Genomic DNA, 21,826 nt, shown 5'->3' on the forward strand with positions numbered 1-21,826 from the left:
AAGTGCGAATTCCAATTTAGGTGTCCCATCAGCATTTGACTAATGCAGTAAATCTGAGATTTTATTTTCTGTCGGTTAGTTTGAAAACAGATAAAACTTCCTTTTATCTGGGCAACACAATAGCATTCGCTGCAATGTTGCTCATCTATCTGCACTCTATAAGACCAAATCCATATTAAGTAGATCACCAACAGACAGACTGAGAATTGTAATTAAACAACGACAAATTTGCTCCTTCAGAAGTACGTCGGTGGGTATTGATGTGTTTTCACTGCTTTTAAGTGCTTGATTTGCTTGGGCAATTTCAATAATCAGTTTAAATGTTATTTAATCAGCATTTCTTTCATGTACTAAAGTTTTCAGAAAAGTTTCTGCAGCATGTATTATATTGAAATGCATAAATTGTCACATGTACTGTCTGTCCACACGTTCACAGTTGCACAAACTACTTCCCTTTTCATTTATGCCTATATAAAAGTTAACTAAGGCAACCGCTTACTCAGAGAAATTTCTACATATTTTTAGCTACTGTTGACGGCTATTTGAATTGGTGAAAATATGAAGATGAGACAGTGCTACGTGACAAGCAAATATTGCCGGCAAATCTGCAATACTGAGAAGTCTCTTACTAGTAGCATTTCACCACTTAGACTTCTAACATGTTGAAGTTACTAGGATTATTTTGCTTTAAGTTAACTAGACCCTCCCCACCTGTGTGTAATACCAGCATTCTTCCTCAGCAAAAAGCCTTAAAGTTTGAGCCATGCTTAACCTGATCGTTTCCATATTTCTTAGCATGGTTCCTTTTTAACATTCAGAACTCTCTCAGTTTTGCATCTCAATCAAACTTTCACACATCCAACCAGAAACATGAATCACACTAGCGCTACTTCAGGGAACATGTACAGCTATAGTGGCAGAGGAAGCGTGCCATCCACCAGATCACACAAACACAAGAGGCAATGACAAAGTAATGCTTGAGACAGGTAACTTACTAAGCGCCAATATATTTTTTTCTTTTTACAACAACTGCACTCGTTTGCTGTCAGGACATCTGTGACTTCTGTGTTGCAGACCAATGCTTCTTAGAACCTCAAAATGTTTGCCGCCATTAAGGCCCTAATCTGCATTAGAAGTATGAAACCTTAAGAAATGCAGCAAGTATTTTTGCCTGTAAGGAAAGGACATGAATTTGATAATCTTTCTAAACTTACTGTTGAAGTATGGCCAACCTCAAGTGTTCAGGACACAAAGTCAGGACCCACAAAAGAATTATGATTTCAAAAGAACCGCAGTTTTGAAATCAAGTGGGAGTGCATTTACATATTTATTTTTACTTCTCCTTCAGTTGCATTTAGGGTTTTCCTGCTTTGTGTTTCACACTTCATTGCACAACTGAAAACCCCTCAACTCTGAAAGTGTTTTTAATTCAGAGTTTAGATGATCATAAAATTCATTGATTCCACAAGGTGGACCTTTGTGAAGAACAGCAAGTATTAGAAAGCTACACTAATTACAGATAACATTTTAAAGTATTTCATCAATTTACTTGAGTATTTACAACAACGTTTATGTAGGCCATTTTTCCTTTTTTATTTCCCAAGTAGTAATACCATAAAAATAAAGTTGAAATGAGGAAGGCGCACAACACATTAGATTTAGAAGGGAAGTGCTGTAAGTCATTGAAATAAACAACTTAAGAAGTTGGTTCTTTTCAACATAAAAGTGTGGGGTTTTTTTAAAGAATAGCTAAGCCAAACCTACTGGGGTAGCCGAGTTCCACTAACTGTGGTGGAAATCCTGTACAAGTGTGCACAAGTATCCTGTAATACTGTACATCTGCTTTCCCACCTTTGCTGTACTACTCAGCATTTAATTTCATGCATAAGACCTTTAATTTATGATTTAATACTGTACCACTGAAGACTAGCCACTTACAGTCTATACAAACTAGCAGCATCTTTAAAAGAAGCTAGAACACTAAATTGTAACGAAGAATTTTAAAATATTCAGTAAGGAGGTGCAGGACTAATATCTTGCTGAGTAAATGCCCCTTGTTGAAGCGTACATTTGTCACAGCAAGCTATGCAAAAGTGAAGTCTTTAGCTTAACACAGGCAGTTAAATCCAACACTTTAACATTTTTTATTAAAAATGGTTGATATTAATGTCACTAAAATTTGCCACTGTCTTTCTGACCCTTTCCCCTCCAACAGATACTCATCCTGTAACTTTCGTGTTTATTTTCAGACTGCACCTATATTATATGCTACTGTCTGCAGTCTTAACTGAATTTACTGTATTGTCTAGTCCATCTAATAGGCTGCATCTTCTAAAAACACATACATACACACAGGCTCATACGCAGAAATAAAATACACTAACTTCAGTTTCTAAGGATTTAGAGTTTACTGTTTAATATAAGTAGCATACAGCTAGCGATACTAGTTACTCTAATCAAAATGTAATGTTGCCACAATTCAAGAGCAGCACAAGCAGAAATGAAAATGGAAATGAGCAAGAATATTTCACCCCACCAGAAAGTAAATGCAGAGTTAGTGGCACACTGACAAGAGCAATTGTGGCCTGCTCTCATGATAGCAGGAGTTTGGCAGATAGGTAATACGGACAAAATTTCATATTAAAGATTCCATGAAAAAAGTTTGAAACTGCAACACAGGATACAGCCATTAGAACAGAAGATTCACTTAGCACAGTTATACTTAAAAAAGGCAACCAACACAAACTCCAAAAAACCACCCAACCACTACTGAATAGGGACAATTCAGTTACTGCATCTGCACCGTTATGCACACATTTACACACCGAAATCCACTGTATATGATAACTTTTATAAGCAATTTATAATAGTACATAATAGGTTTTATTTTACAATTTAAATGAATTCAAATTGCACTGACAGGTACCTACACAGAGATCAATAAAAAGATTATCTTCTTCTAAATGGCAAGATTTTTCCCCTTTTCCCCTACATTTAATCTTTGATTCTTTAATATGCAACAAGAGGTATTCTGTAATTCTTAAGTATCAGCGTAATTTTGGTACCTTTAAAAATTATCACTTTCACCAGGCACAGGTCATCACCTTTATTGAATACCATTAAAATGCATGCATATTAAAACAGATAAATCAGAAAAAAAGACTTAATTCACAAGCCCTTTTTCTATCTCAAAATAGGGGGGTGCCCCTGTCAATATAAAAAAAAAACAAACACCACACCAAGCCCGGTGGCGTAATATTGTATCAGCTTCACAACCTTATCATAGGGGATCTCCAACTATTTCAGCTGTAAGCTGAATAACCAAGCTGTAAGAACCAAGACATAGTTAATGTAAAACAGTAATTATCATCAAGCTGGCATCACAAGATCAGAGTCCAATACAGACATTTTGTACCTTGGTGCTGGATAGTGTTACTTGAAGCATCAGCCTAATAGCCGGTTTATTCATAAGGCACGCACTAAAATGAAACAAACAGTAATTAAGTGCTGACAGTGACCTAGTTAGCTACACAAGGAGCTAGATCGTCCTGTCCTTCATTACAGGTTCGCCGGAATCCGACAGGATCGGTCCCGTCCGCCGGGCTGCGCGGGAAGGCGAAGCGGGGAGCAGCGCCCCTCGCCCGGGCAGCCCCGGGCTCCCGCGCCCGCCGCGGCCCGCCCGGCCCCGCGCTGCCGGCCGCCCCCCCGGCCTCCCGCCTCCGAAGCCCTCGGAGCCCCGGGGCCGGGCCCCGGTGAGCGGCGAGGCCGGCGCAGGCAGCGCCAAGGCGGCCTCCGCTCGCCTTCCCCTCCCCCGCGCCGCAGCTCCGGCAGCTCCGCACTGGGATAACGCAGCCTCTGACTCGCTCGCTGCTCGCGTCCCCCTTCACCTCCCTCTTCTCCCTCCCCCAACGCGCACACTTGATAGAAAGTCTCCTCTCGGCGGCGGGAGGGCGGTGAAATCCTTCGCTCTCCTCCCTCCGCTCTCTGTAACACGAACGAGCCGCCGCCTTCTGTTCCTCAGCCTTGGCCAAGTCGGCGTTTTGTTGACAGGCTCTGCCGGGCACAAAATGGGGCTGCCTCTTCCATGGGCGCCGCCATTTTGTGAGGAGTCGCCGCGCTAGCTAGCTACAGCCGCAGCCTCAGTAGCGGCGGCAACGGCAGCCCAGGCGCGCCGGAGCGGCGGCCGGGGTCTGTGTAATGGTTGAATAAAGTGACCCCGTCTAGGGAATCCCCAGCTGACAGTTACGTAAGGGACCGTGCGCAATTGCTGTGCTTAGCATGGAAACCCACCTAGCCCTGCTACGCAATTTGGCTGTCCTCCCCTCTGCCTCCCACTCCCCTTCCACAGAGCACCGGGGCGAGGAAAGTGACTCACCTCTGTCGACCGCCCCTCGCGGACGGGAGACCCCCTGCTTTTAAGGAATTTTAAGGCATGATTAAAAACCACCGCCCTCCTGCGAAGGAAGGTTTAGCTGTGTATGTCTGAAAGAGCGATTTAGACCCTCAATGGCTTGTTTTCAACCTCTCTCATTCATATTATCCTGGCTTTGGGAGTCTTATGCACGCTGTTGCTGAAATAGCAGAAACTCGAGTGCCACAGACAGGAGCTGCAAACCAGGATCCGCTGCGGGTCTGCTTTTAGGGGGTGGGGGGGACGACGACTCTTAATGCTACAGTGAGTAAGACACTATGCATTTCTTACACTGAAATCCACACACCACCACTCCATCCAAGAAGAAGGGCGACTTTCAATATAGAGTATTAATTTGAAATGGAGGGATTTCTCCCTGCCCCAAAGTGTGAGCCCAGGGCAAATCTTATCATCTTACTATGGCCATCTTAAAGCTGAAACAGCCCTCGGTTCAAAAGGAAAAAAAAAAAATCTTCTGAGGGAGGAAAAAAAAAAAAAGTTTTATTTTCTGAAGTAAGTTAGTACATGGAGTAGAAAGGAATTATAGTTTTCCTTCTTGAAGTGCTCATTTGGGGCCATAATGTGCCACTGATTTTAAAACAGCTTCTTACTGACTTTAATGAGGAGTTCTGCTTAAAAAAAACCACAAAGGCCTGATCTGGCATTGGATTTCAGTGTATTGGCTGTGAGGGCAAATGTTCCCCCAGAGTCTCTTACACTGGGGCAAGTGCTCACCTGTGGCTCTGTTTGCGTATCAGGGAAGGGCAGATGCCCACCTGGGTCACCGCTTGCTTTACCTGAGGAGCAAGGTTCAATGGAAGGCGCCATTCAACACATGGGCCCTTTCTCGCTCCCATTTACCCCAAGCAGTCACCTGGCTCTGCCATGGCTGGTGTGCAGGTCTTCTCCTGGGCTCTCCTGTGTGGAGAACATGCCAGGAGACAAGTGTTTACAACCACCGTACACACTTACAGGCTGAAGGGAAAGCAGCCTGCAGTGCCACTGCTGGCTACTGCCCATCCAGGGTGAGGGCCAAGACCTTCCTCCTTTGTGAATTTTCTGCTGTATGTTCCATCCACGGATACGCAGAAATATACAGGCTGCTTAGATTGCGTACAGCAGTCCTAAAGGACTTTGGTACAGGCCGTAGTATCTCCAAGAGAAAAAAAGAAAAAAAAAATATTTATGGAGTGGGCCAGAGCTCAGGCCCCTGCTGAGAAACCTCTCCAGGGCACCCCCTCCTTGGGAAAGCGCTCGGCATTCTCCTTTGGGGAGTTTTAAATACCTCACGTCTCGGAATGAGGGGCTCCTGCCGCCCCCCGGGCTGAGCCAGCAGGCCCCCCCGCCCCCGCCCTGCCATGCGGGGCGACTTCCTGCCCCTGGAAACACCTCAGGCCGGGGGGGGGGGCTCGGAAAGTTTTTCAAAAGTCCAAATCCACCAGTGCCCCCTTCAGTTGTTGTTTTCTCTCCCCTTGAACTCAGGGCGTTGGGTTTAGTCCAATTAAAAAATTCGGCCCTGCTTTCCAAATCCACCTTTCCTGCGCCCCCCCCCCCCCCCCCCCCCCCCCCCGGCGCCGTCAGCCAGCAGAGAGAGGCCGATCGGTGCGAGCCTGGCAAGGGAGGGCCCTTTCCCCGGCCCCTAGCCCCGGAACAACCGGTAGTAGCCGTTTTTTTCCTCCCCTCTTCTCCTTCTCCCTCGCCTCTTTCCGCCCGGCTTTGTGTGAAGTTTGCGGCACATTGCAGATGAGCCCTTAGCGGCGAGAGGAGCCTATTGTTCCCCGCCAGGAACTGCTTGCTGGGGCTGTGCTGGCTTTTGCCTTTAGAGCTGCCTTTTGCAGTACCGGGACCGGCCTCCGGGGTCCGCTGTGTTGCGCTCTCGTCCAGGCAGAAGCACGGCGGCCTCAGATCTTTTTGTCTGAGAGAGAAGAGAAGTGAATCCCGCTGCCGCCGCCACCGCCGCCGCCGCCGCTGCCGTAGCTGTACAGTGTGTGTGTGTGAGAGAGCGAGCGAGGGAGCGAGCGAGCGAGGGAGAGGGAGATCGCATGGAGCCGCGGCTGTAACACACACACACTGTCAATACCTCACTCCGGCTCCCCCCCCACCCCACCACAACAGTAACCCAATTCATTGTGTGATCCAGCAGCACCATGTTGAGTCTCATGTGCAGGCTGGATCGGTTGGGTTTGTGGTGCTGAGAGAGGCAGCAGCAGCGGGAGGAGGAATTACTGAGAGGTGCCCCTCTCCCTCCCTGTCTCTTTGCCTGTGTGTTGTGTGGAGACAGGACTCGCAATTACCACACTCTCTGGGCTCCCTTATTCCTTTTAAACTTTTTTTTAAACAAGCCCCTCTCCATGGCTGATCCCCGGCCGAGCACGGGCACCTGGGTCTCTTGAAGACAAGGAGGAGCCGGGGATTGTTGTTGTTGTTGTCGGCCGTTTTTTTTTTTTAATTGGATTTTTTTTTTTTTACGAGAACCTTTTTTAATACAAAAATGGCAAATTCGACGGGTAAAAACCACGCAGACCAGCGGAGAAAGGGACTCGCTTTCCTGGACGAGCTGCGGCAGTTTCACCACAGCAGAGGGTGAGGAAAATGGGGAGATGGAACGGGAGGGGGGGAGGCTTTTAAACCGACCAGATCCAACTTCCAGCCCCTTCCCTGAAGGACACGGCAGCCCCAGCGAGGGGAGAAAAGGGGGCAGAGCTGACAAGTTGTGGTGTTTTGTGTGTATCTCCTTTGGCAGGTCTCCTTTTAAGAAGATCCCCGTGGTGGGTGGGAAGGAGCTGGATCTTCACGCTCTCTACACCAGAGTCACCACTTTAGGCGGATTTGGGAAGGTGAGTGGAAGTTTTAATTTGGGTTTCCCTCCCACTAACCTCTTCCCAAAAGTCTCCTCTGACCCCCGGGGGCGGCGGGGGGAGCCGGGGTGGCCAGGAACCGTCCTATTTAAAGCCGGTTAGAGAAGGTGGGGGGTGGAAGAAGGAAGCGAGCAGGCAGGCAGGTTGGTGGCTTGGCCTTGTCGGTGAAGGGATGAAGGGGGATCCGGGGGTACGGCGCACACCCCGCTCGTGCCTCCCCCGCCTCCGCCGGAGCCCCTCGCCCCTGCCCCCCTTCCCCGGGAGAAGGCGAGGAGGGAGCAGGGAGCTCCGGTCGGCGAGAGGCAGTTTCTTTCGCTTGTGGTGGCAGCTCTGTGTGTGTCTCTCCCTCACAGAGAGAGAGACGGAGAGGAGAGAGTCTGAGTGCAGTTTTAGTGCAACTCAAAATTAGCGGGCATGTTTAACATCGATAATCGGCACGGAGCATGGGCTAGGAAACGATCCTCGCAGCCGGGGGGGGCCGGGCGCTGCCCTCCGAGCCCTTCCCGGAGAAAAATAACAAAAGGGGCACCCAAGACGGTGTGTAATCAAATAGCCATCTTTAGGCTTCAAGGCTAGGGACAGAAATGTAGGCCTCAAAAGAAAGGCCTCTCTGTGTCTGTGGATCTGTCTTGGGGGGACCCCCCGGGACGGCGCCCCCGCGCCCCGGAGGCCAGGGGGCGCCCCCGCCAAGACTTCCCTGCATTATTTTAAACTTCTTTGGGTTTTTAACGGACCGCGTTAGGATTTAAAAGGGGGCGACAGAGGGACTCCCGATTGGTTATTGTCCAGGCAGTAAAAACAAAAACAAACAAACCCCAAAACAATGCAGGACACCACCACCACCCCCGGCCGTCGTCGTCCGCCCCCCCCCTTCCCCCCCCCCCCCCCCGGGGAAAAAAAAGTATATATTAAAAAATAAATAAAATACCGGTGAGAAGCGGGATTATTGCCGAAGGGGAAATACTACCGACTGTCAGTAAAATATATAGTCCTAAATCCCGCATACATTCGTGTTTATTTCTTCTTATATATTTACCTATTTGCTTCATGGCAGCTTGGGGTTTTTTTGTGATGTTCGCTGTCAACGACGTGTTTATGTGTACGTTGTGTATCTCGGCCTGTGTGTTGTTTTTGACAGGTATCAGAGAAGAATCAGTGGGGAGAAATTGTAGAGGAGTTTAACTTTCCCAGAAGTTGTTCTAACGCTGCCTTCGCTCTAAAACAGTATTACTTGCGGTGAGTGCTATCAAGCTGTTGCAGTAGTATTTTTGAGTGTGGGATTATATTTGGTTTTCAGTGTGTGCAATAGTAAAAATAGCCCTACTCTTAAAATGCTATAAAATAAAGCAGAAAGAACTTGTAATTCCTTACTGGTCTGGTGCAGTGATCAGTTAAGGCTAGTTCTGTTTTGTAGTTATTTTATTTGTATTTTACATCTGCAAGACTTAAACTTTGAAGGGATCCCAAGTATATAAACAATGTATGTCAGAGCCATTTTCATTGATTGCTACAGAACTGCGGTACTAAAGGACTAGTTACAGAAACTTAGCTTAATTTTTGGAGCACTGAAATGTGTTGATACACGTAAACTTGTTTACTACTCAGTGGGGTCAAACATTGAATGAAAATGCGTCTGCAGGAAGGTAGACTGTTTTGGATAAATTATTGTTATCAGTTACTAGCAGCATACATTATTTTTCATTTTAGAGTGCAAAGAGCTAAATAATTTTTTCTACCACTTGAAAAATAGTAGATTTCTGCAGTTTGTAAATATAAGATTACATTCCTTGAAATGATACAGGTTATTTCTTGTGATGCAGATTATTTTTTTTATTGTAGCATGGAGTTCATATTGAATATTTTAAATTACTGTGTCTGGTACTGTTCAGTTGATAGAAGACTTTTAAAGAAAAAAATAATTTTTATTAACTTTGGATGATTATTCCTTGTGTGAAAGATTTTCAAATTATTGTGTACATAGTGTTTTTAGATGCTCTGTATATACAATTGTATTTCATGTAGAGTAAGGTTTTATGTACATTAAGGAATGTATTTATTTGTTTCTGAATTGTATAAATTATATTTTTCATTGCAATTGATGATTATATAGATGTGAAATATGTACAAAAGGTGTATGGGCTTTTGGATTTCTGTTTTGGTGATCTGAGTATACACAGGCTTTATCTGTCTCTAGTTTGGCCTTCTGAATTAGGAAATGCAGTAATTGTACAGGTGCACTTTCTATTGGTTGTCCTAGATTGACTTCCAGCTTGAAGCTGTAGAGTTCATAGCATAGTGGAGCAGTTACTGAGTTACAATGATGTCTGGAAAACCTTAGATATCTGTAGTTACTGAATTTTTCTTTTTTTTGGTGGTGACATATGATTGCTTTAAGATCCAGAATAAGAAAAGAAATTACCATTGTTAATGGCTTTAGCAAAGTTTATGATTGCTAGCAAGCCTAGGAATGAAGAAGGAAGCTCACTTTAGGATGTCCTACTCTGTTGTGTGGGTTATGTTGGGGTTTTTTTTTCTTTTTTTTTTTTTTTTTTTTTTTTTTTCCCTCCTACTACATAGTATTGAGATAGTGTTGCTGAAGATTTTTCAGTTCTTCGAAAGCATTTTTTTTGCTTCTGGAGTTTTTCTCTTGGACTGTGTAGTCTATTACTTGACTAGATTTTACATATAATTTGCAAAATGCTAGTTTTTTGGGGTTTAGCCTTTCCTTTTTATTTCCATATTTTATAAGTGTTTGAATGGCCTGACTTTTTGGAGTAAGAGGTTGTATGTCATTTGTGTTTTCATCTGTATTTTAAAAGCATTTTTAAGTTGTGACAGTTAACACAAACAATGTTAGCCTTCTAATATCTATTAATTTTTAATAGGATACTACTTTTTAATTTAGAATCAGATATACAAAAATATTTTTATTATTAGCATGCTGGTATTGACATTATTTAAAACATGGTTGCTGAAAATATAAATGATTACATACAAATAATTGAAAGTTTTCTTATTTGGAATTTAGAAAAAAGTTGATAAACAATTAAGATGAAGAATCTTTAAAAATGACTGTTTTATCATAATCTCTGTGATTTACTTAGGTCATTCTGATATAAGTTGTCGAGGTTGTTGGTTTTGGGGTGGATTAGTTTCTAGTGGTTGTTTTGGGGTTTTGTTTTTTTCTAAATTACTGCTTTACTCACTGTTGCTCCTCACATAATCAAAGTTTGATGTCAGCTGTTTCCCAGCTGAGTCCACCTCCTTACATGTGCAGTAATAAGACTGTATATATGCATGTATGACTGCTAGGTTAACATTCATATAGCTTTTAACTTAGAAAGTTGTAGGGGGTGCATTTTGTTACAGGGAAAGAAAAAGTGCTCTAATGATCAATTTGTAAGAAGGGTCTTGTTTTTCTGTGTTGAGGAACATAACCTGAGGTTTCTTACAGGGTTAGATTTTCATTAGCTGCTGAGCAATTACCCTTGGAAAAAAAATGTTCCTCTTGAGTCTCAAGTATGACTGTAATCTTGGCCTCACTATTGTAATGACTTTGTAAACAAAGCCAAACAAATTGAGGCCTATCAACTTTTATATAAATTTTTATCCAATCGTATGTTGTGTGTCCTGTAAACTGAGGGATCTGCATGACAGATGGGGCCTGTTGAATTCAGAGGGATTCAATGGTGTGCACCTACATGAATACATTTGCAGATTTGGATTTGTGATGGTTTGCGATGAAAGTTGCCTCTTTCTATGAAACACCTGGCATACTGTGTTCACTGAGATAAGAGCTCAAGCTACATGGACCACTTTCTAATTTTGCTGTGTTATCCCTAATAATGCTGTCATTTTGTCTTAAAATTACTGTGTAAATAATTTAGAAAGTTGAATTATTTGTGTGATGTCAGTAGTTCTGTTGGCTTGATCAAACTGTATGTTTTGCAAAACAGTTATAGGATTATGGTTTTTCTAGGCAGTTGAGGTGTGTCTTTTTTGTTTAAGTAACTTTCATTTTGACTGTTGTGGATTTTTTTGCTGAGTGTCTTTGGGCATGTATGTAAGCTTCATTAAAGATGTGAATCGTTTAAAATTCTGATAGGCTTTATGATAGGTGATAATTGAATGCATGATAGACAGTCCCATGTACCCCTTCTCCCATGCACCGCCCTCTCTTTTCTCTCACTGGAAAAAGTTATTTATAATAGGGAAAGTCTGAACCATTCAAACTTTGTGCCTATGTTGCTTTGAGCTGTCTGACAGGTGGAGTAATTTATGCACTGTGGTTCTTAGTGAGCAGTCAAAAGCCACAATGCCGATAACCATTGATAGACTGTACTTGTTAATGTAGTTTTGTAAGTCTCTACAGCATCAGAGAGTGTGATTCTGTTGGATGTAGTGCAAATTAAATGTTTCATCTCAATTGAGGTGAATTAGTAAAGCATTTTCTAAATGCTTTTCTAAAGATTATTTTATAATGTTAATGACAATATTTTAATATGGGGTAATACATGTAAATATCAGTAATATGGGCATGCTTTTATATTTTTGTTAGTTGATAAACATACAGTAGGTGAAAAGGAAGTTAGCATGAGATACAGCCTGTGTTTTATGTAATGGTTGATTAGGTTACAGTCCTACAAAGAATTGAGCTGATGTGACCTCCTGTGTTAGTGTAAGGTTCTATTGGTTTTTGTGTGAGTATTAGTAATACATTTATTTCTGTTGCGGGTCTTCGTCGGTTCTTGGGGAGTTTCTAAGCTAATTGTGCAAATGAAGTATGCCTAAATGAATTAAAAATCAGATTACTTTGAAAAGGTATTTATCTGCATTAAGAGAAATTATGTGAAAGGAATAAGTGTAAGGTAAAATAAGTTTAAGTCTCAGTTCTGCAGAGAATATCTGAAAGGTGGGAAGCAGGTGTGTATTGTAAGCTTCTGGTAAAGGCAGCAGAAATGAGTTAATACTGATTAAAGGTGAACAAGGATTTACTGTTTTAAATACTGGGGAAGTAAGGGGAAGCCAAGTAGAGAGGAAAGAGGTCATTTCATAAATGAAAAGTTGCATGAAGTTAATATAAAGACTAGCCATTATGCTGAATTTCCTGAAATTCCATAGGTAGTAGGATGATTAAAAAGTGTGAGCAGTTAAAAATCAGGGCCATATGAAATAGTTATTAACAACAAATAGAAGGGTTTTTTTGGAAGATCTGAAGATGCTTACAAGTCATTTGATCTTCAAGATGCCACTAAGAAATTGAGTAATAGTACTGATTTCTTTAAAAAAAAAAAAAAAAAAAGGAGGGTGAGAAAAAGGATAAAAACCAAAATCATGAGCTGAAGAACTGGATAAATTTAAGAGATTCTGTTCCTAGTAAAATAATGGCAGAAATATTAGGAAAACAATAATAAGGAGCCTGGAATTTTCCAAGCAAAATTACTTTAAAAGAGGGTTTTTTTTTGTTATTCTTGCTCAGTGTTTAAAATCAGGATCTGATGCTGCAGCAGCATCTGCACACAGATCAGTGGTTATGAAGAAGTACAGGACTGGCTTGCTTGCCAGATCTGATTGCAGGTTCGAGGCCCCAGTCGATAAAGAGAAAGTTGTAGCTGTAGTAATATTTTTACATACTTGTTAAAATTCAAATATATCTCATTAACTAGTAACTTATGTGTATGGGTAGTCACCTGAATGAAAAAATTGTTGAAGGACCATAAACAAAAATACCACAAAGTATAAAGAATAGAATTGGTGAGTCACAGCAGTTTTAGGTGCTAGAAGGGTAACATCAGTGTTTACATATGCACATAGTAATACAAGTTTAGCAATTTTAAGTATATTTAGTGTATGGATTGATAAACTTCATGAGAATGTGAATAGTACACTTGTAACATTAGCAGTCAATGATAGTGGGAAGAGTTAAGCACAAGTCAGGGCAGAAAAGAAAAGGTTATCTAAAGAAATTAGGCACATTGTTGGAAAATACAAATGAGATTTAGTTCAGAAAATGCAAGCTAAAACAGTTGAGGGACAGTAATCCAAAACAGGTATTCATTGTGAGGGAATAACCTGGAAAGCAGTATTGCTGAAAAAGGGATAGGAGTGATACCATGGGCCTGATAATCCTGTTGGTTGTGTGCACCCAACTCCCTTTCATATGAAAGGGATTTGTGCATGCTTCTGACAGGAAGAACAGGCCCCAATTTGCAATATGATATATAGACTTTGTAAAAATCAGAACAAGTTTAGGTTGCATCCACAGAGGCATTGAACAAATGGGAGATGAGTTTCTGATGAGACTGTGTGACTGTTTGGGCTACTGTTTTACTTTCAGAGCCTTTGCAACAGGTGGGGCAACTTAATAGAAGCTTAGAGAAGAGCAACAAAATGTTAAGCTGAAGGGACTAATTGATTTTAAAAAAAGATTTGAGAAATAAGTATGTTTTGCATGGCTAAACGAACATTCTGGATAGGAAGGTAAAATGGTATCTTACAAGCATTTTGGAGGGCCTAAATACTTTAAAGTGAGATAATTTAAAATAAAATAAGAGGCTGTGTTAACATGTAAGCTGAGATGAAACAGAGAGAGAAAATTCAGGGCAGATAGCAGCACAACTTCCCCCCAAGATATACCTATATACCTTCTGAATAGCATGCCAAGCAGAGTCGGGGGGAAACCCACGCCGGGGGTCATTCACAACTAGCTTGGTCAGGACACTAATATGTGTGCAACAGGTAATGAGCCAGGACTGGCAGAGAAATGGACCAGATGACCTTACAGGTTTTGTCCATCCTTGAATAACACTGTAATGAAGGCTTTCATCTTGCATAGCTACAGACTTTGATTGCAACACTACAGCCTTCACCTGCAGAATCTGTTGCACTTAATTTTGTCACAAATCCTGCAGTCATTGGCAAGACAGGAAACAAATACACGGATGACATATTTATGGTTTCTTTTTAACATTATTTTTTTCTATGCAAGATAAGAATTGTAATACGTGTTTCAGTCAGATGTCTGAGGCCTTGCTGTTAAGTCTGAAGCAAATATTTTACATAGTTGGAGGGGGAATTTTGGTTTAGTTGTGCTGTAATCATGCAGTCAACATATTCACAATCAAGACTAGTTACTGTTCATGCTATAAAGCTTTATTTAGAGAAATTCAACATGTCAGTTGTTAAAATCTTAAGAATGTCTCTCAGTAGAAGTTATGTATTTGGATGGATGTTGCCTTGTCAGAGTTGTTGAGAATCTGCTCAAAAGAAAATAGAACTTTTATAATACAAAATTTGCATCAGACCTCTTCTGAGGAGAGCAAGCAGCAGGCAAAACGTAGTTACCTTAAAATTGCTTGCTCTTAGAGTTATGTTGGGATACTAGTCACTATGCAGATGAGTTGGGCCTCTATCAGAGTTTCTAAGCTTTTCCTTCAGAGGGTAAACTCCTCTTTACATCTGAAAAATGTAGTGAAAAACCAGCACGGTGAATGTTAACATATTTCCCTGATTATTTTTCGGCAAGCTTTTTGTTAGAAATGACCTGAATCACTGCTGCTAAGCTGAAATGTATTGGTTTATTTGGGGAGGGGTGAATGTTCTTGAGTTTTAATACAGAATTCTGATTGTTTGACTTGAAAGCTTATCTAGACAGATGTCAGAAATAATAACCTACAAAGAGCAAGTTTCTGACGATGCTATAATAACTGGTGACTTTTAGGACCTACTGAATCTTCTAATAATTGTTGGAAAGTTTGTATGTTAGGACCATTTTCTAACCTTTACCTGAAACAGTATTAAAATTAATTTATGCTTTAAAATTATTAATAGCTGTGGTATTGTCTTAGGTTTGAATAAATGGTAAGCATATTGCAACAAGATCAAGAATGCATATGGAGTGCAAGGATATTGCTTCTTGCAGAGTGGAATAAGTCTGGGCTAAGAGGAGTTTGGGTTTTTAATTTTTTTTTAAATTGTATTTTAGAGCTAGTAGGCTTTAATTACCTTGTTTATTTGCAGTTAAATCTCAATAGATGAGACTTTCATACTCTGTTTTTGTTTTTTTTTTCTTCCCTAACCCCTTCCACACTTTCCCCAGTAATGAAATAGAAAAGTATAATTTCTTAAGTTTCACAGGCAAGGTACTAGAGGTACACAGAGGTTCAGACCACTACTTTGAGAATGCATGTCAAATAGGAATGAAATTCAAATACAGTAAAGCCTTTTTTTTTTGTTGTTAATAATGCTGGAATTCAGTTCTGACAGGCAGATTTCTTCTTCCTGAGCCTTAGTTAAACCATCCATAAAAGGGGGCTACTATTTATTACTGTCTTTTAAAATTCCTCTTTAATCAATAGCTGAGGAAGCACTGTTTGAAAAATAAAACAGAGTAATGTTATGTTTTGTGAATTTGGAAACTGAAAAGTAAGTATGTAACAGATTATGAGAATGGATTGTTTGTGTTTTGTTTTAAAATACTTGTTTGGAGTGTCAGAGTGGCATCTTACAGCTTAAGTGGGACTACTTGGAGTAACTGAGTACCAGTCCACATTATTAGGAGACATATAGTTCATAGAGTGAATTTGGTATAGGCCAGAGATCCCATCGCATGATCTTGCTTCTGGTTACTAGTCTGATACATATTTATTCTGTGGCCTTAGTTAAATCATTTGCTATCTTTTTATTCATATTTATAAAGTGAGTATACTGATGTGTGTTTACCTATCTCACAGAGAAGTGTGACTGTAAGCTCTTTAATGCAGGGATTGTGTCTCTTCATGCTTCTATGTTACATCTTAAATATTTGAAAATGAATATAAATTAGGAATATATGAGGAAAATAAAACTATTCATAAGCTTGTTTGCCCTCTGCAGTGTTGAGGAGCAGAAAATATAGCATAGATGAGAGGAAGAACAATCTTTATTCCTCAGGGAGTAAATAAACTTGGGATACCTAAGCAGAGAAATATTGGAACGGTTGAAAGAAAGAAGCTTATCTTAAGGAAGGATAATAAAACAGCAAGATGGTACCCAGAATAGTGAGCTTAGGCTTTGCCTGAGGTACTAGATTAGTGAGCTAGGTATCAGATCTAAAATACGGTCTCCTTGGAGCAACAAGTTCAAGTCTAAGCAGACCTGAATTAGATTTTCAGCAACAAGGTAGTGACACTGAGTTCTCTACTTTTTGTTTTCCTATCTTTAAACTGAATGTGCATGCATTTATTTTACCTCCAGATAAATTGTAGCTAGCCAGCTATGCTGCAAGAGGGATTGCATACCATTATAACAGAGCGGAGTTCTGTTGGATGATGCACTGGAGCATGTTTGTCTGCAAGAATGAACTGTGTTTATACTATAATTTTCCTTTTTTATTGGTGTGGGAGGAGCAGCTGTTCAGATTAGTAATCTTTCAGAATAATTTACAGTGTTACTTGTCAATCCATAGCTGCCTAAAATACATAAAAATCCTGTAAAGTAAGGCAATCATTCTGTTTCAGAGACCTTTTCTCTTACATTGTTTGCTGGACTTTTCATGTGCTTGTTTGCTGAAGTTTAGATGGGTCATACTCATGGCAGCATGCATTTCTCCATTGTTACGTGCTGTGACGTCTGCTGGTTGGCCTCTGCCTCCCAGTCCAAAGGTTGCTATGCTTCTGTGATAATCCACGTGTAGAGATTCTCAGCTCTGTGTAACACTGAATCATATGACTAACTTTGAGTAGCTCTGTTAAAATTCTGTGAAGTGCTATAACAACATGTATTACTGGGATGTAATATGTTGGGGTAACTTTTCATTTGGGATACTTCCCAGGGGCTTAATTAAGCTGAATGAAAACAGCTTATTTTGGGGGTAAATCTAGCATGTTCTGAGTATGTTAACAATTATTATGGCATAGGATAGGTGTAGGACTGTGTGTTTGTTTTTTTAAAAATATATTTGTATTAAAGGAAAACTTGTGAAAATAAACTTAGGAACAGTTCTTCCCTTACATAGTTATTTTGCTCAGGAATATCTGGGTTTTAGTAACCTCAATTAAATGATGTGGAAGCCAGCCAATAGCCAGGTAAACAGTGCCATCTTGCAGAATTCACATATGTCCAGTGTAATTTTGGGGGAAGACAGTAGAGCTTTGAAACACTGGAGGTTACAGAGCTGTTTCTTGGATACTTTCCCCCTGCCCCAATACCATCTATGTAAACCTCGGAATATTCACATTTCTAACAGTGTATGTTCATATAATGCTGCAGTTGCATAGTAGATACCTGAAAAAATCAGGAGTGACCTCATTTAAGTATGAGTGTGCAACCTTAACTTTGTCTCTAGAGAATATTCTTTGTAACGGAACCTGGTGCTCTCTGTGGGGAATGGGAATTAATACTGCCACAGAATTTATCTGTTGTATCACTGTGAGATACCGTTTTTTCCCCTTATATATATACACGTAGTTCTGACTCATCATCTACATGGTAATTGATTAATCTCAATACCAGTTATTTCTAAGGAGGTTTTGAGTGTGCTTTCTGAGCATCCTTTCCTGACTGTCTTGGCTTCTGTGGTGTTACCCACATGGGCCAGTTCAGAAATCCTTTCCTTTGCTTGTGGGCTGAGGGGGATCCACTGCTGCAGTACTGCTTACCCTGGCTGCCTAGCTCACAGGTCTTTCTGTCTCTCATTCTCTGCTAATCGTCATCTTCTCAATCTTTGACTACAGGCCAGAATTCATCTTCTGTTCCTTGACCCCGTGATGTCTGTACTCATTGGCTGCACGTGGAATATTTATTGTAATCAAATGAATTCCTAATTGTAAAGAAAATTGAAGGAAAGAAAAGGTATATGCAGGTAAAAGGGCAAGAGGACAAAACACTAAATGTCAGGTGCCTAGCAACAGTAAAATACTGAATTTTACAGTAAAACGATAATAGATTGCATGGTACCTGGAAGAAAAATTCCTGCAGCTGTGGACATGCAGAATTCACAGGATCCAGATGAATATCTAAAGGGTATTTCACACACCTGAAAAATGTGCTTTCAGGTACTCTGCAGACTCAGTCAGGCATTGCAGCATTGGTTTGCATTTTGCTTGTTCTTCCAAGGTCATTTTTGTAACTCTAAGGTATAGAAATACAATTTTTTTCATTAGTGAAAATTTTGTTTCTGAGCACAATTATTGCGCTTAATTGGATTTGAAGAATATATAGCGCCCTAACTACCATACAGCTTGTAATACTTCTAGTAAGCATTTTTTTCCAAATGCTTCAAAGTACTTTGTGTCCTTCAAACTTAGTGAAACTTGTTATCCTGTTTAATGCCATGTGCTTCTCTGTTTATATAATGTGAAGTTATTTATTAGAAAGATGTTATGTTAGTCAATCCATATAGAATCATTAGAAAAGTGTAAAAGGTTAGAAAATCAAAATACAATGCTTGGTGACAATGACTTGGTCACATTTAGTATTGTTTCATTAGTATGTCCTATAGTCAGTATGCTGTTATTACTGAATTATAGTTACATTCCTCGAAAGCTGGGTTTTGTGCTAGATGAATACAACATTTTTTTTCCTGTTTAGTTTTTTATATTGCCAGAACATAAATCCCATTTTTCTGTAGTAGCTTTCATTCTCCTAATAAGCAGTTTAATTGTATTTTAAACAGAGTTAGTCCAGCTGTTGAATAAAGTGCTTCTTAAAAGTAAGGTCAAAGAAAAAAGTGACAAAAATAATCTACTGTTCTGCACATAACTGTAAACAAACACCCAGCTTCCCTAAGTGTACAGATATATTTCTGTGTGGATATTTGTGTGTGGTGCAGTTTAAAATGATGATTGTCCATAAATTTATGTGCCTGGTAGAAAGCAAAAATATTCCATTAGTTTTATGGTGACTTGGTGCCTCTGTAGGTCTGCTGTAAGAGCTGTGCTTGTAGACTTCCCAGATCTGCTTAGGGAGAATCTCATCCCTCTTCAGAGCTGGGCTGAAACTGGTCCTGTGTCATTCCTGCAGTGTGCTTATAAAGGTCAGGTGTATATTAACACAAAATGTACCTGCTTTAGCAAGGAAAGAAACTAAAAAAAAGTCAATAAAGATATTTTCAAAACTTAAGATACTGAAACTGGTGTAAACCATTGATTTCTTTAGTTGTCTTCAGGAGGTCTTTGCATGTAAGTAAAAGTTGCAGACGCAAGGTTTGGTGGTTGTTTTCAAAGAGTTTATGAAAGCAACAGGATTTGTTTTTCATACGAGTAAATTAATTGAAGCTTGCTTTTGTTTGGTGGGGACTGCTTGGTGATCTAGCTAAGTAAGAAAAACAAAAAGCTGTTACCATTATTTCTTGTTTTCAGAAACTTATCGAATAATTTACTCATTTTTATTGTAATTTCACTAGTGTAACATGATCTGTAGTATTGCTGACTTCTAGTACTCACAGCTTCAAAATAAGTATGATTAAAACTTTTTTATATTGTGGAAATAATGATGGAATATTACAGTGAAATAGACAAAGTATAAATATGATTGTTTGCATACCATATAATATACAGCAACAATATAAATGTACAGGATTGTTGATCTGATTGCCTTACTAGATGAAACGTTAAAGGGTGCATAGTACAGGATTCTGCTGTAGAAAGCCACCAGGTAGAAGCGACTTTCAGGGCTGTGTCATTTTCCTCAAGACTTTTTTTGGTCCAGGTCGTATGCATTTGCTATGGTTTGTGGCTTCAGAAACATCATATATTTCTTGACTTGGCAGCTGCCCATAGAGAGGATGCACGTCTCCTGACTAGGTGGCCGGTTGATCCAAACCTGCAGCTTGGAGGGTCTGAGGTGCATGGGTACTGCTAGGTTGCTGGCCTGGCAAAAGGCATTTGTAGTCTGAGTAATCAGCTGTCCAGCTGTGAGGCACATGCGAACTCTGCCTCCAGTTGGGCCAAATAACACAGGGTGCTTCTGTGTCACCTGTAGGCCAAAGAAGACTGAAGACAAGGTGTTTGGAGGTATTTTAATGAGAGGGGGAGAGGAGACTATTTGAGCATAGGTAGCTGAATTGGAAAGGGAAGGATTGTGAATATAGAGCAAGCTGGGTGTATTCATGCATTGCATGAGGGGACAGAAATGTGGGAATTGTGGTGGGGAGGACACTGGAAGAGGGTGGACTGGGTAGATACTGTAGAAGGAGGGGTTATGTAATCAAATGCTGGTAAGTTAGTCTTTCGTGGCCAACTCCCTCATTTAAATTGGTCACTGGATATTAATTGACTTGTGCCCCAGATGCTGGGTCGCTACTGAGTGAAGGCTGTCATTATTTGTAAAGTGCTGAGTGGTCTCTGACTGAAGTTGCACCATCTGTTTTCTACAGTAAGGTTATGATTTACTTGTACAAACCTTCTAGTGGTCCTTCTGCATCCTTGCTTGCACTACTAGTGCTGCACGAACAGAATTAATTTCTGTTCTGTTAGTTTATATTTTTCATTAACACGGAATTTACCGTTTTCATTTTGGTTTAAAAAAAATCTGTCATGTTCACAATTACTGTTACTTTTATACTTTTATTAAAATATCATAAAGGCTTAAAATTGCATATAATCAAATAAAGGTTTTTATCTGTTCCTTAAAGAGCTTGCAGGGAGAAAGTTCTCATCTTGGAAAGTATTTCATGGGCATTGCTGCACTTAAGAAAGCTGAGAAGGATACAGTTCTTGATCAGTAAGGATTTATTCAAGTACTGTTGTCACTTTAGGAAAATTAGTAATGCTTAAGAATACTTTATTTTGTATGTTGGTTATATAACATGCATAAATTCTATTATATGTGTATATATATAGCACATACAAGACTGGACGTTGTCTTAAGTTTGGGATAGGTTGCATGGACTTTCTGTCCCACCTCTAATATTATATACACGTTAAGAATGAATTTTCAACAAGAGAGGAAAAGATTTAATGGCACAAACTTTCAGAAATTCTAAGAAAATTCTTTTATACCTACAAACACAAAGATTTTGTGTACAGACACCAAGTTTGGACCTTACTAATGCAGTAGGTGCAAGGTACTGTTTCTTTTTGTGTTCTTGATCATATGGGATATGAAACTGTTGTTTGTCCTGGGCCTTAGGCTTGTGTAATTTGAAAAGAGAAGTTTTAAACCCGGCCTGCTGTAAGCAGAGTGTATGAAATGCCTGTTGTGTAAAACTACTCCAGATTATGGAATGTAAGTTGTTCTGATCAAAACAATGAGTGGCTAGAAGGTAGGTGAATTAGTCAAAGGTGCAGACAAACTATATTTTTCATACAACTCTGCACTTTCTACCATGCTACACAAATATTATCATACAGTTACATAGTTTTTGTTTCTGCTATGAGTGGAATTATTTTTGCTATTTTTTTTTTTAATTTTTACTAAAGATAATGTAAATTTGTGTTTGGCAGTAGTGTTTATTGTCAGTCTCTTGAGCTGTCAGCCACACTGATGTCTCCAGAGAATAAAAGCAACACATTTAAAAAGGGGTAAATATCTTCTTTCTCTACCTCAGTGCGTAGAGGAGGGTGGAAAAAGAGCGTAG

The 21,826-nt window shown here is 40.3% G+C and overlaps 2 protein-coding genes and 1 long non-coding RNA gene across 4 annotated transcripts in view; 1 reads left to right on the top strand and 2 right to left on the bottom strand.

Moving 5' to 3' along the window:
* The window catches only part of LOC114017216 (uncharacterized), a 32,601-nt gene extending 28,691 nt beyond the window's left edge, over positions 1–3,910 (bottom strand). Inside the window, exon 1 of the long non-coding RNA XR_008732417.1 lies at positions 1,215–3,910. This is a non-coding gene — a long non-coding RNA (uncharacterized LOC114017216). The remainder of the gene's footprint in view (positions 1–1,214) is intronic.
* Positions 3,911–4,900: 990 nt separating this feature from the next.
* On the bottom strand, positions 4,901–6,560 carry LOC129736147 (protein SOGA3-like). Its single transcript, XM_055711126.1, has 2 exons — positions 6,531–6,560; positions 4,901–6,481 (listed from the first exon to the last, which is right to left on the bottom strand). The coding sequence occupies exons 1-2, from the start codon at positions 6,558–6,560 to the stop codon at positions 5,516–5,518; spliced, it is 996 nt and encodes a 331-aa protein (XP_055567101.1). The 3' UTR covers positions 4,901–5,515.
* The window catches only part of ARID2 (AT-rich interaction domain 2), a 105,730-nt gene continuing 89,966 nt past the window's right edge, over positions 6,063–21,826 (top strand). Inside the window, exons 1-3 of one of the 2 annotated variants that reach the window (XM_005444019.4) lie at positions 6,063–6,994; positions 7,155–7,248; positions 8,408–8,505. In XM_005444019.4, coding sequence (XP_005444076.1) covers positions 6,903–6,994; positions 7,155–7,248; positions 8,408–8,505 — 284 coding nt within the window. In that variant the 5' untranslated portion in view covers positions 6,063–6,902. Of the gene's footprint in view, positions 6,995–7,154; positions 7,249–8,407; positions 8,506–21,826 lie in introns of those variants that run through there. The other variant, XM_055712208.1, reaches the window with a different exon arrangement.

Source organism: Falco cherrug, chromosome 5 (genome assembly GCF_023634085.1).
Source record: "Falco cherrug isolate bFalChe1 chromosome 5, bFalChe1.pri, whole genome shotgun sequence".
Taxonomy (NCBI): domain Eukaryota; kingdom Metazoa; phylum Chordata; class Aves; order Falconiformes; family Falconidae; genus Falco; species Falco cherrug.

What these genes read in the sequence shown, in the direction of transcription:
- LOC129736147 (XM_055711126.1), bottom strand. Translation starts at nt 6,560, where the DNA reads ATGGTGCTGCTGGATCACACAATGAATTGG. An exon ending in TGGATCACACAATGAATTGG is followed by an intron (nt 6,482 to 6,530) that starts GTTACTGTTGTG and finishes AGGTATTGACAG; the next exon opens with TGTGTGTGTGTTACAGCCGC.